The sequence below is a fragment of the Pelodiscus sinensis genome, chromosome 1 (assembly GCF_052426305.1).
Source record: "Pelodiscus sinensis isolate ZL-2025 chromosome 1, ASM5242630v1, whole genome shotgun sequence".
Taxonomy (NCBI): Eukaryota; Metazoa; Chordata; order Testudines; family Trionychidae; genus Pelodiscus; species Pelodiscus sinensis.
This window is the reverse complement of record NC_143052.1, coordinates 189681886-189696353: the sequence shown is the minus strand read 5'-3', so window position 1 is coordinate 189696353 and position 14468 is coordinate 189681886. Positions and strand designations below refer to the sequence as shown.

Here is a 14468-nt window from a genome sequence, read left to right as displayed (position 1 = left end):
ACACTTAAAACATCAGAATCTGGGGTGCTTCTGGATTTATATGTTTGCCAGACTATACAATGCTACAGGCCACAATGTTCCAAGTTTCTTGTCTAAAGTTTCGCACCTAAACTGTGTTGAAGGTTTAAGAGGTGCTGAGCTCCATTTGTGTAGAGTGACAGGTATTTTTAGGTCAGGTCTTTTTTTATTTTTATACTGGTAACTCATTTAGGCAGCGATTTATTCAGAGTGAATATCTTGTTAAAAAAAAAACCTCTGATAAATATATGAATATTTTCCAGAATATTTTTATCTCGAGCCCACTCTTGGCAGATCCGTATTTGAAATGGTGGCTTTTCTTCCGATGGAAGTCACAAATTCGAAACACTAGAGCATGGCCACCTATTAATGCGTGCTGCAGTTCTTGCGATGAAAGGATGCGTGATCTGGCATGCCTGGTGCCTCAACCTTCCACTTAGAAAGGTGGGGTGAAATAAACAGAAGAGAAGTTTAACAGCTCTTTTTCTTTCTTGATCTTTTAATACGTGTAATTGCTGTAGCACGCATCTTCCAACGTATGGGCTTTTTCTTAAAATAAAAAGACAGAAATGCCCACAAACTTCAGCAGGCCCTAAGACACATGCTTGTTCTATATGCTGAAAATGGATCGCGCTAAGTTTTGTGTTTGTCTGCCTGAATAATCAGTACAGTGTGTCTTTGCGATCAAGTAGCATAAAGAATGTAGATTATATTTAGAAAGTAACTGCTACAGTTTTCTTTTCTTTATGATCCGATTTCTTGTGTGGATTCAGTCCTCTTGCCCGTTCTTTTACAGATTTTCGCCTATGCATCATTTGTTTATTATGCCGAATTCCTTTTTATGTTTACAATCCAAAAATTAAATTGTCTCCAAGGATGAGTCCCTGTTAGGTGTAGCTCCCCCTCAACCATTTGCTGGCGTTAAACGGTTACGTTTAAGACTGGGGGCATAACAGTTTGATCCCGCTTGTTCCTTTCACACGGGTCAGATTTTCTTTCCACCAACTTCACCGCTGCCAAATCGGGTCCGCACTGAAGCCATTTGATTGTTTGGGGGTAATCAGTTGAGCTCTAATTCTTAATATGTATCAGAACCGGGCCTTTAGGATCAATACGAGTGTTTATTTTGCCTACTGAGGGTTTTGTTTATGAAAAGCGGGGAGAGGCGGGATAAAGGGGGGATTAAATGGGAAATGATGAGTTCCGAAAACCCAATCCCCCTTCACACTCTGTGATGAATTGTTAAACCACTAACCATACTAAACTGGACACAGCTACAGCTAATTAGTTGAGACTATACTACTAGAAGGCAATGTTATTGCTTAAAATGGACTGGGGGAAACCCTCTGAGTCCCTCAAGGTGTTAGAAGAGCGAAGTCTCTAAATCTGGCTGATACTTTTGAATTCGCTTCTATGTCAGTGCACACTGGGCGCACACTGCAGCGCTGGAAGCTTTTTCATCTGGAAAGAGAATGAATCAATCGTGATTAATCCCCATGCCCTGTCCGGCTCCTTCTAAACGTAGACGGAACTTTCAGTGTGGCCACCTTTTCTCCCCTAGCGCCTCCGAAATCTTGTTGAATAGTCCAAACTAGAGCGGATAACCCAGCAGGTGAAAGTGATGCATGCAGCGCTCCTGTTTCAGAACCGATCGCTTGTAGTGAATGGGGAGAGCTCTTATCAGTCAGGTGAATCACCAGGCCAGAAGAGAGGGTGGATTGATGGAGTAAAGTGTCCCACTGTGCTGCTTCTCTGTTAGGAACTCTCTGTATGTTTTAAATAACTTTGCAAACAACGTAGGGGCGTCAAAAGCTCTATACTGGCAAGATTATTAATTCCTAGTACTTAAACCACACACACAGAAGCAAAGGTGCAGCGTTTCCAGGTGACCTTCCGAAATCGTCTGGTAGGAGACCCACCTGCTTTCTGACTCGCTCTCAAGTTCAGCTCCCAGCCCCCCCCCCCTTCACCATCACTCGACTATCACTGGGGAATGAGACCTGAACTAGTTGTTGATAGAATTCAACACACTCTGATTGAAAAGATTACTGTGCATTTCCCAAATCATCCGTTTTGAAAGAATCCTGATCAATTAGAAAATCATATATCTCTTGAGAAAGCTGGGTAACACCTAATACACAGCTGTAGAGCATGCAGTTCAAATCCTCACCAAGATCTTGTGCTCAAATATATGAGCTGGAGTTTTAAGGTAATACTTATTGTACCAATAAAAAGCAAGGCATGTCTCCTCCTACTTTTACAATCCAAACAATAAAATAAAATAGATTTTAAAAAATAACATTGCATATAGTCTTTAGAATCAGAATTCCATTTTAAACCAAAGACAGCCAGGATTTAATTGGAAATTAAAGGAAACCGATACGAAATTTAATTAATATAACTTGCAATTATTGATGCAATTTAATAATAAATTGTAATATAGGTTAATTATTCAACACTCTGTTAGGAAATCATCTAAACCCAATTTTAAAGATCAAATTTGTTTTGCGAAAACAATAAGGCACCCGATGGCACCTAGACTAACACATTTCTTTGGACATAAGCTTTCATGGGTAAAAACTACTTTGTCATTTTTGCAGATACAGACAAACCCGGTTACACCTTCTGAATTTTGTTTGGTTGATGGACCAAGATTGGGAGGTTCAGATGTGCTGTGGCGTGGGTTTGCTGATATTGTGCCCAGCTCTCTGAAGAAAAGCTTTTTAAAGCTGAACTTTAAAACAAAATACTAGATGTCTCCAGTCAGCAAGTTCCTACTTATGTTTAGTCTGTTTTATAATGTAAATATTTGTATTTCATCAGTGCATATCGCTTATGACTTTTCATTCCAGTTTTTGTTTTTTCTTCTGTGTGTACACACTCAAGTTTTTATATTATTTTTATAATAGTTTATTCAAATTGTTTATCATGATGTTGCCTCCAGTGAATTGAAAGTATGGTGAATTTTAAGCATATTATTTTTCATTTTAATAGCATTATCTCAGTTATTTATGAAGATTTGTTATCTTAATATATACACATATTCATGTAAAATGGGGTTTTCCTAAATGTTCTTCCTTCCATTTCCTATATATGTATTAAAAATTTCAAGTAGAATAATAATTTTATTACAGACTTTTTTTAAATAAATGTGGTAAGCACATCAGCTTCATGATTGTGGATTCTGAGAGCCAAATTGCCATGCCACGCAACAATCCGGAGATAGAAAACCTTGCATGCCAAGAACAGGAGGATTTGAAATATATAGTACTAAATATGCAGCATTTTTGCTGTGTACTGATGAGAACAAAAAACAAAAGCTACTAAGAAGGGCTGGGGAAGAGGAAGTAGAAATATTATATGTACAAAGAAGGAATTTTGACACAATGAGCACCACTTTATTTGTGGAATCAAGAATAAAGGTTGTAGACTACTTAGAACACATGGAAGAACATGAAGGTACAGCATGTAGCTTATGTAAGGGAAGGGACTATTGAAATGCTTCTTACTCATAATAATTCTCATATTAAGTATAATAAAGGGAGTAGGTAAAAAAGCTGTGGACCTATTAAGAAATATCAGTGTAATGTGAGAGTAACAAATAAAACTGGGTTGTGAAAAGTAATGAGACATTTTAAATACACAAAGTAGAAAATGCTAAGAGGAAGAGGAAAATCAAGTAGTGTCTCCGAGGACATGAAGCAGGACTACTTACTTCCTCTTAAAATGCATAAAAGAGGAAGCTAAAAAGAACTAGATTTTATTTTAATCAATTTATTTTATTATTTCACCAGTGTAAAATGAGGATAAGTGAAGTCAGAACTGGAGTTTAAGGTGAAGTTAAATACTGAAATGGTTAATGAACATGAGCTCTGTGACACAGTTGAGTGAAACTGGAAAAGATGAAGCTAAAAATCTAAACATCGCATATACATTGTGTCAGAAATGTAGCAGAATGTACATTCCTAAATATTTAGGTGATGTTTTGTAGAAATTGTCATTGCAGAAACACAATGGAAACTTTAGTGACAGAGTTTAAGCTTTCAGTTTAAATGTTTCAGGTTTTCTTACTTCACATTACAATTTTAACAAAGTTTTAGGACAGTTCTGATTTTATTGACTTACAGTCTTGTTTCTAAAAGGGAAAAAGAAATAGTTTTGTGAACAGCGATCAATTGTATATTTTGGGGCCTGATGCACCAGAGCAAAACTGTCGGAAATCAGTATTGAAATCACTGACATTTCATGTCAAAGAATTGCATCGACACTGTGGGGAATCAATGCTATTATGTCCAAGAGACAATAAGCCTGGTTTTGCATTTGCCCTAATTTTATATCAGTATAATTCTATTGACTTTGATGGAGTTATTCCCTACCTATTTTGATGTAAATGACATCAGAATCAGGCCCTACTGTTTTGATTTATTATTGTTTTGATAAATATAAATGTATGCATGGTATGCATATTGTACATATTTAGGAACATTTAGGTGGCTTAGATAGCTATAGGTACAAAGACTTGTATCTGACTCTGTAAGCTACATTTGGAAATACATCCTATTTACTCCAAATAGCTTTAATTTATATAATTTGTTACTTTCTCCCTTTTCATCAGGTTATTTACTGATACAAGTCACTTATGAAGATTGAGGACTCTTCTATTTAATTTTTCAGGTAGTGGCATTAGGCGACGTCCCTGATGGGACACTGGTCACAGTAATGGCTGGAAATGATGAAAACTACTCTGCAGAGCTCAGAAATGCTACAGCTGCCATGAAAAACCAAGTAGCAAGGTTCAATGACCTCAGATTTGTGGGTAGAAGTGGAAGAGGTATGTATTTGCTCACAGCTATATTCTGACTATTTTTACTTTGAATGAAGTTTCCATTATTTAGGGACAATTTGAACACCAATTATGCCCAGCTTCTGCAGTGGAGAATCCTGCAAGACCTGACTTGTGATGGCACTCACAGTACAAAAACTGGGCACACGTTTTTTTATTGTTTTGCAGAAGCCGGTCCTCAGTATGATTTATACTTCACAACAGTATTCGTCTTTAAAATAATATCCACAAGACAGTCCTAACTGTGGTCTTAGTTACATCTATTCACGCTCATTAGCGTCACTGAAATCAAGGTGATTTCACTAGTGTAGCTAAGGGTTGAATGTAGCCCATACTTGAGATTAAATTAATTTGTGAGCAGGGGTTTAGCTTCCGCTAATGGAAATCAGCATGCCTCTATTGTCCGGAACTGTGGTTGATAACTCTAATCCAAAGGGACAATGAAACATTCTACAGTAAGGATAAAGCTGGTCTGTGCAGGAGTCAGTGTTCTGCGGTGGGGAGGGGTGAGGGCAGGATCTTTCTAAGCCTATAAAATGAGCTGTCTTAGTCACTCAGGACCATTCCAGACCTCACCATCTTCTGTTCCAAGTGTAAGTACGCTTCTTTGATCTTACTTTCTCTAACCATTTTGCATGTGTGTGTGCATGTTTTACTTTCTATATGTTATATAAAAAATTCCACAACAAAACAGTCCACTGGGCACACTTTTCCCCTAGAGAGAGGAGAGAACAAACACATGGCAGATGTTAGTCATGTTGCTTAATGTAGTACAGGAAAGCACTGAGATACTACAGTGATGAGAATGGTATAAGAACCTGAATAGAAGACTTCAAATCTTGCTCACTACACCTGTTTGGTAACTTTTAATTTCAAGTAAAAATGAAAAGATGCCATTGCTATATGCCACACTGAGATTTTCAAAAGGTTAGAATATAGTTCTATCCCAAAAGATGATAGAATCTACAAATTATTCTATTAACACAAAATACAGGACTATGTAGCACTTTAAAGACTAACAAGATGGTTTATTAGATGATGAGCTTTCGTGGGCCAGACCCACTTCCTCAGATCAAAAAGGAAGTGGGTCTGGCCCACAAAAGCTCATCATCTAATAAACCATCTTGTTAGTCTTTAAAGTGCTACATAGTCCTGTATTTTGTTTCAGCTACACCAGACTAACACGGCTACATTTCTATCTCTATTAACACACATACTGTTCATTCATTAACACATTAACAAGTGATATCAGGTGTCATTCAATGGGAAAGACTCCTTTGACATCAGTGGGCTTTAGTTCAAGGTGAAAATCATAGAAAACGCAAATTGTAAACAGCCGTGTTTGCATTATAAGATAATTTTATGATGTCATCTTACGCTGCTCTTCTTACTTATGTAAATAGTCTCTTGGACTATTTGTGTGAACAGGGTCCCTTTGCCTGAGTAAGGATTACTGGATCAGGCCCGTTTCAGAAAAGCTGATGAAATTTTGACAATACTGCCTGTCTGTTTTAGGGTAAGGGGCTAAAAAGTACTTTATTCAGTATGCTTTCATAAAATGCTGACAAATAAATTTTTTTCTGTTAAGTTCTTATCTTAAAGTGAAATCAAAACACCAGGTTTGTCTGACTACATACATTGTTGTCAGTTAAGTTTAGTTCAGTGTTGTAAAATTTATAAATCAAAAGTGATATTATATGGTACATTCCAGTAGGTTAGTTTTTACCAGTTGTTTTGATATCTGTTGTCTCTTTAGCCCCACACAGAACCGTTTATGGTTTATTGTTCTTCCCCACCCCATTTTATTTATCTGTGTACTCTTTGAGTAGCCTAGTCTCTTCTTGATAAGTATATGTGCATGTGCATAACTCCTAGAAACATGAATGGTGTTACAAGCATACTTCGGGAGGATGGCATAGCTGGCTCATTCCTGTTCCTGGTAAAACTGCCTGTTACAATGGGATGAGATCAGTCTTTTGATTGATAAGACAGCAGAATGTATTTGCTTTTGAAATGAAACTCATATGTTATAGATTTTTCTTCTAATATAAAATCAGTGTACACTTTGAAAAAACCTTATCCCTGGAACAGATTTAAAGATGAGACCTAAATTCAGAAAGCAAATATTATTTTATGTGTAATATCCAGCCTAGGTCTGAAATGTCCTTAACCCAGTGTTTCCCAACCAGGGTTCCGCAGAACCCTGGGGTTCCGCAGACCATCGTCAGGGGTTCCGTGAGAAATTGTGGAATAAATAAATAATTTTTTCTTGCCATGTAAGCTGACATATATATATTACAAATTATTGTCAAGAAAATTTATTTGTAAAGATCTGTTTTTATATATATATATATATAAAACAGCTCTTTACAAATAAATTTTCTTGACAATAATTTAGCAGTAATTGAATTGCACTCCCCGCTGTCAACTTTTTCTGGCCAAGCACACGTTTTCATAGGTAAGGGTTCCTCGGGATATGAAAAATTATTTTAGGGGTTCCTCCATGGGAGAAAGGTTGGGAATCCCTGCCTTAACCTAATATCATCCAAACCCTGTTGTTTGGGTAGACTTCAGAAGGGAATTGGCAGGGGGGAAATTGCAATTGAAAATGTAACAAAGGAAGGATAATAATAGGGTAATGTAGGGATAATTATATCCATTTACTGAAAATATGAGAGATGCCGTAATGTATAAAAGTATCGGTCATTAAACTTGTTCATTTGTTATATTAAAGGCTCCACCTTTTCAGTAAATGGTATTTGCATTATGATTCAGAGATGAGTGTTTAGAAAACATTTTGAAGATTCAAATGAATAGCTGGCAAAGTGGTTGAGAAGCTAATAAAAATAGACTTGTAGCTTGGTTCGTGGCTATGCTAATGAAACTACAAATCACAACTATGGTCTGTGTGATTTTCAAGGTCAAAATGTGATAGCTGAGGGAGAGCACTAACTGTCCAAAAGTAAAACCTTGTAGGAAAGATTTTTGTAGCCATTTTCTTCGCTAATACCTTTTGGTTGCTAATAACCGTGATCATTTATATGCAATTAGTTGTTTTATGTTTTTAAAAATACAGTGCTGGCTTAAATTAAAAGGTTATATGGGGACCTTGCATGCTACTAATCAACAAACTTGGCAGTTTAATCTCATAAACTCCATTAGCTATTCATATTTTGAGTGAATGACTAATATATGCTTTTGTTTACTCATATAACACTGAACTGTTTTTGAAAGGTGTGGCATGTTTGCATTTGGGTGCATGATTTCTGATGTTCTATTCTGCTGCGTTTGCGTAAAGCCTAAATAATAAGGTAGTTTCTGCTTCAAAGGGCATTGCTTCTTTTGATTCTTCAGTATAGGAAAATCAACTAAAACTCTGTTTGCTGCATAATATTTGAATGTGAATAAATTCAGCTCCCAACAGTGATAGCATGAGGCCAATAATACATGAACAGCCATTGGAAGTTTGAATCTCTTGTTGTCCTTTGGGATACCGTCTGTATGGCTTGAAATCACTACTCTGATGTAACAAAGAAGGGCTTTATTCGGTAACAATTCAAGTTCATGCCTCATGTTCTCTTATGATGTATCAGTTATCATCGGAGGTGTAAACATCACCATTAAAAACCTTAAGGGTACGTCTAAACTACATGCCTCTGTCGCCAGAGGCATGTAGATTTGTTTTTTTGGCAAAGGCAAATGAAGCCACGATTTAAATGATCGCGGCTTCATTTACATTTACATGGCTGCCGCACTGAGCCGACAAACAGATGATCAGCTGTTTGTCGGCTCGCACGCTAGTCTGGACGTTCCCCCTGTTGACATCAAAGCCCTTTGTTGGCAGCCCCGGTAAACCTCATTCTACGAGGAATAACGGGGCTGCCAACAAAGGGCTTTGATGTCGGCAGGGGAGTGTCCAGACTAGCGCACGAGCCGACAAACAGCTGATCAGCTGTTTGTCGGCTCAGCGCGGCAGCCATGTAAATTAAATGAAGCTGCGATCATTTAAATCGCGGCTTCATTTGCCTTTGCCTATGTGTCTAATCTACATGCCTCTGCCGACAGAGGCATGTAGTCTAGACACAGCCTAAGAAATGTTGACAATCCACTTCTCATTTTCAGAGCGTAAAAAATAACCATTCTCACTAACTTTAACAAATACTCTTCATTCTGACCCTCAGTGGTACTGTAAAAGGAATGTGAGACCTTCACTATCAATACAGGTAATTATAGCTATTTCATATGTCCTTGTTTAAGGCCATACGTCAGATTCCGAGCTATGTAAATTGCCGATGCTCCATTGACTTTAATGGAATTCTGCTAGTTTATATCACTTGAGGATCTGGGTCTGTGGGCCCTGATGCACAACTGTGTACCAAATAGTGGATGAAAATCAAACAACTATGCTACATTTCAATGTTTATTTCACATTTCCTAGTAAAGCAACAGTCCTATATTGCTATTGCTGGGCATGCACCATGGTGTTCATTATTTAAAAAAAATAAAAACCCACACACTTGATTTTCTTGATACTAACACGGAAAGACGAGAGTATTACAGATCTTCAGAAACAGCAGGATGTTGTTTTTAGGAGATTTGGCTTGCCCTCTAGTACAAAGCAGATTTGCATTGAAATTGGCTAATGTCCAAGATCACTATTGCTCACTTTCAATTTAGAATGCCATTGGGAAAACCTGCCTGTCTGGCTTGTAGGACTTAGTAAGTAATTTCTAAAAGAAAAATGTAGTTTAAGGTTTACGAAAATCTAAGATCCTCTGCCTAACAAGCTGGTAAAAGGCTTCCTTTATTTTTGTCTCCAAAACTTTCCCTTTATTCATTCGTTTTTCAAATGTAATTATTCTGTATCAGTGCAAAGTACATTGCTCTCTTTAAATAGCTTTATTTCATCAAAATAAGATAATATGAAAAGTTTGATCCCACACAGAAAGTTCATCGGCTAAAATTAAAAAGAAATAGTTATTTCAGAGGTAACGTGTAATGGTTCGGTCAACACTACATTGTTTCCATGTGGAATAATTTATTGAAATTACAGTCAAAGCTTTGTAGATGGTAACATTTTTTGTCATGTTTTCTGAATGAAAACTACTGAATGTGTTAATACAATTAAAGTGAATGTGTGTTGGTTTACCTGCAGAAACTACCAATCTTATCTTTAAACATTTTGCTAGAGTTAAATGGTTATTATAACTAGCTTTATTGCAAGATCTTTTTAATTGAATTTTTTAAAGAAATAAAAATTGAAATTTAAAAATTCAGCAGCTGACAGGGTCAGAACCACATGAATAATTTTGCAAACAATAATGTCATTTTTCCATTTCTATGAAAGATAAGATGTACATCTGTGCCACTGATTTCACTTCAGTAGTCCATACCAGAATACTCAGCATATTACAATACATAATCAGAAATATTTGCCTCCAGGTCACCTTCTTCCAAACGTAAATGTGAGGAAGAAAGCTCTGTTTAAACTGGAATGTAGATCACAGAAAAGTGTTAATAAGTCAGATTCTGGTTATTTGGTTTTTAGTTTCATTTTCTGATGTATTATTTAAGGCCATTTTTGTTAAACTTTGTTTTTACTAAAAGTGAAACTTATTTAAAACTATAATAGTATTCAGAATGCAGCCTGGAACTCCATTCAACAGAGTATAAAAAGTAATAAAACCTGTCATAAGTGATTTACCTGGGGCCTGATCCAAACTTATTGACGTTGATGGAAAGACTCTCTTAGGATACATCTACACTTGCTCCCTAGTTTGAGCTAGGGATGCAAATGTAGACGACCGATATTGCTAATGAAGTGGGGATTTAAATATCCCGCACTTCATTAGTATGATCTTGCCAGTGCGTTACTCGGCTCAACAGCTGATTTGAACCAGGAAGCGTGCGCTGGGATGCGTTAGTTCGAACCAAACCCAAAAAATGAGGAGTAACGTTAGTTAGAACCAAGGGGTTTTGTATCGCATCCTTGGATAACAATTCACTGGTGTTTTAAAATAAAAAAAATGAGCTTTGGAGAATGCTGCAGGGAAAAGAATCTTTTCAAACAGGGCCTGCCTAAAAAGGATGGCCCCTTATATGGATATCACTGAATTCAAATTGATGAGACCAAGAAAAGTAAAAACAGTGTATGAAAAAAGAAAAGTTGCAATGGCTGCAGACTAAAAATGAACATTGTATATGTAACCGTATGCTATTGTAATAGACAGCAGGACAGAGAGATAGTGTTGGCCTGGTACACAATTATCAACCCCTGGACCATCCATTCTATCTATTGTCTGTGTTGTATGTATTCTGTGCATTAATCAAGGACTTCTGTTTCTGGGTCTGTCAAGTTAGTATCATCCTCAATCTCTAACTTCCCTGAGGGTGAAATTCATCCCTGCATGGAAGGCTGGCACACCACTGATGATGCACAATAGGATTCTCTGAGGGGAAAGTTGTGACTCGAGGAAGCTGCATTTCCCAGTGTGCTGTAGATGGTGGTGTGGGAGGGTAGCTTCGGGAAGAGCCTCAGGATATTTTGAGTATGCCAGTCCAGTATCCCTAACTCTTGTTGCAAAAGGGTAGTGGTCCTGCTCTCTATGCTGTGGCTTCCACAGCATACTGGACTGCAAATTCAGACCCTAGATCTGGCTTAAAAAGGGTAAATCTGGTCTTCTACTCTCTGCATATTGCACCCGTGTAAAGTTTGATGATTCACATGTTGTATGAGCAAAGTGAATATCACCCTAAAAGAGAGGGAGGGATGTTTTTTCACAGGGGTTTGGGCAGCTGTTTAATATTGTTATAAAATGTTTGTCTTTCAATTGGCTAAAATTATTTTTTCTGGTTTTGTTTTGCTGTTTGTTAATTTATAGAGAGCTACTCAAAAGTTACTGGCATTTTATGACCAGGAAAGTAAAAGATGTTAATAAAGAAATTATTAGAAAGCAGAACTCTGCAGGAGAGGGATTGTCTTTAGCTTTATGCAGCATCTAGCATGTTCTTAGTGCTTTACAAATAAATATTCTGCATGACACTATGTCATGTGAGTAGGATATGTAAGCAGAGGGATGAAATACAATATAAGCAAATTCCAGCTCATCATTTCAGGTAGGACTGGAAGTATTCTTTTAAATTTTTCTGTAAAATTAAGTGTTATGGCAAAATCAGACATGAAAACTCTGAATCTATGTAATATATCATCTCTCTTGTAAATCAGATTGTGGTGCTCCATTAGTGTGGAAAAAAGATATGCATATTACATTAATTAATAACACAGTCCTTTAGAAAAAAGTCACTTTATAGGTGTAAGCTTTCATTAGAAACTTAGTTGTGGGGAGAGGTCAGAAGAGTTCATTATAAAACTGTACCACCCAAACTGATTTGTGTGCACCGTTACATATTCAGTGAAGACATTGATGTTTGTGTAAGGATGTATATGATACAGTTCAGTGAGGATATTTGAATTGAAAACATCATGTGGTTTGGAGGGTTGAGCAAGACTCCTGCTATCTCTGCCTGCTCACAGACATTCTGTTGAGTTGCATACATGTGGTCTGGGCAGAAGAAGTTTCAATCAGAAAGCATCAATAGGAGAAAAATAGTGGTAGAGTGATTTTTAGAGTTTCCTGTCTCTGGGAGCATTATGGTTGTAAACAGTGATCTTGTCAAGTGCTGAACCATTGGCCTGGTTCCAGTAACAATAGAACTACTTTTTGATGGCACAGAGCTGTTCTTGAACATTTTTTTTTTAAGTTGGGATAATGGGACAGAGAGAGAGAGAGAGAGTTCTCAAAAAAAAATTTTTTAACTTTGTGTGATTGTAAGTTCATCTTAGGAGATACTTTGTTTCCCATAAAAACTTCTTTCTCACTGAAAGAAGAGGTTACATTGTTTCAAGAAATCTGTTTGCCTTTCAATGTGCTTTGTTTCGTTTTGTGTTTCTTTCTGGTGTGCCCCCTTCCTCCCGCTTTTTTTTAGACATCTTCTTAAGCAAAACTGTCTGGAAAAAATGTCACAGCAAGAACAGCTGCTGATTTGTAGCCAAAATAAAATCATTCAGAGAAATTAATTAGTGCTCAGGCTTCAGGGAAGTTTAACGAATTTCAAATGACTACTCTAAAGTGTGCAGTTCTCATCAGCTCTCATATACGTAGCAAAAGAACTGAGGATGTTCTAAATCAGTGGTACACAACTGCCATGATCAGAATCTAAAGTGCATATAAACTTACGTAAACTTTCAGCAGTTTGGGGCCAGTTTATATTGCCCCCTCAAATAGCATTTAGAGTAAATGGGGGGGAAACCCATTTTGATTTAACTTCTTTCTTTTCCTAATTCTTTTTTCCCCTCGCATTTTAATCCTTCTTCTCTCCTTTTGTCTATGACTTTCCTTATCAGACCATTATCTTTTCTGATCTGTTTCTTTAACAAAAGTCTCTTTTTTTTCTGTGTTCTCCATCATGCTTTCCCACTTATTCCTGCTTATCCTCCATTTCTCTTTCTAGAACCATTGAGTGAAATTCTGACCCCCCATTGTAGTCAGTGGGATTTCTGTGGGGCCTGGGTTTTACCCATTGCCTTCAGGGTGCTTCTTCCCAGGCCAATTGCACCCTGAAGCTCTGCTCTGTTTTTTTACACTGCCAGCTTCAGGCACTTGGTGTCTGATTCTCCTGTACGCTACAGCTGCTTTACCCTGCTAAGATACTCTAAATTGTTATTAAATGTTTATTTTGTGGCTACAAGCAAGTTGAGCCCCATTGTGCTTGGCAGAGTAGCAAAATGGTTTTTGTATCAATGAAAATATGGCCCTCCAGTTTTTAGCTTCACCTGGTTAACTAGCAGTAGTACTTCTGCTTCCTCCTTGTGGGCAAGGGGTTGTTTCTAATACCATTCAGGAAGGGAGAAAGGCAGGAGCCAGTGTAGGAGATGGTCCTGGAGGCTCATGACTGGGAAGTAGGGAGTGGCAGCTCCTGCAAGGAAGGAATGAAGCTACTACTTCTCTTCAGAGAAGTGCATGCAATGATTTTGCTGCCCAGTTTCCTGAAGTTTAGTGAGAAGCTGTGGAAAACACAGTGGTAGGCCTTATGTAATTTACAGGCTGAAGATTACATCCCACAACACTAAAAGCTAACATAGTAATGCCTATGTTTTGAAGTCTTACTGAAGGCTAGGCTACATTAGAAAGTTTCTCTGAGGAAACTTCCCAGTAGTGGGAGGTGCCAGGTGTTCCTACATAAATCTATCCCTATCTGCGATTCTTAGACATCTATTAATACAAGATATGCTGAGTATGTATTTATGGGTGTTATATGAGTGCAATGCCAGCGCAGATGCATCCTACTTCATAAGAACATAAGAACGGCCAGACTGGGTCAGACCAAAGGTCCATCTAGCCCAGTATCCTGTCTGCTGACAGTGGCCAATGCCAGATGCCCCAGAGGGAGGGAACAGCTGAATCATTTCAAAAAGTCCTCCTGTTGCCGTTCCACGTTTGCACCAGTCCTTGCAGAACTGACCTTTCTGATCATCTTTCCACTCTTTCTCCCCTGCTCTGGGATCATCTGGACTAGAGGTCACTCACTTGTTCAGTGAGTGCTGACA

General features: G+C 37.6%; 1 protein-coding gene across 6 annotated transcripts in view; it reads left to right on the top strand.

Annotated features, from left to right (window-relative positions):
* RUNX1 (RUNX family transcription factor 1) overlaps positions 1-14468 on the top strand; it is a 241364-nt gene that overhangs the window by 150888 nt on the left and 76008 nt on the right. For all 6 annotated transcript variants that reach the window (XM_075911479.2, XM_075911467.2, XM_006126006.5 and 3 more), the window contains one exon: positions 4693-4849. In XM_075911479.2, coding sequence (XP_075767594.2) covers positions 4693-4849 — 157 coding nt within the window. The remainder of the gene's footprint in view (positions 1-4692; positions 4850-14468) is intronic.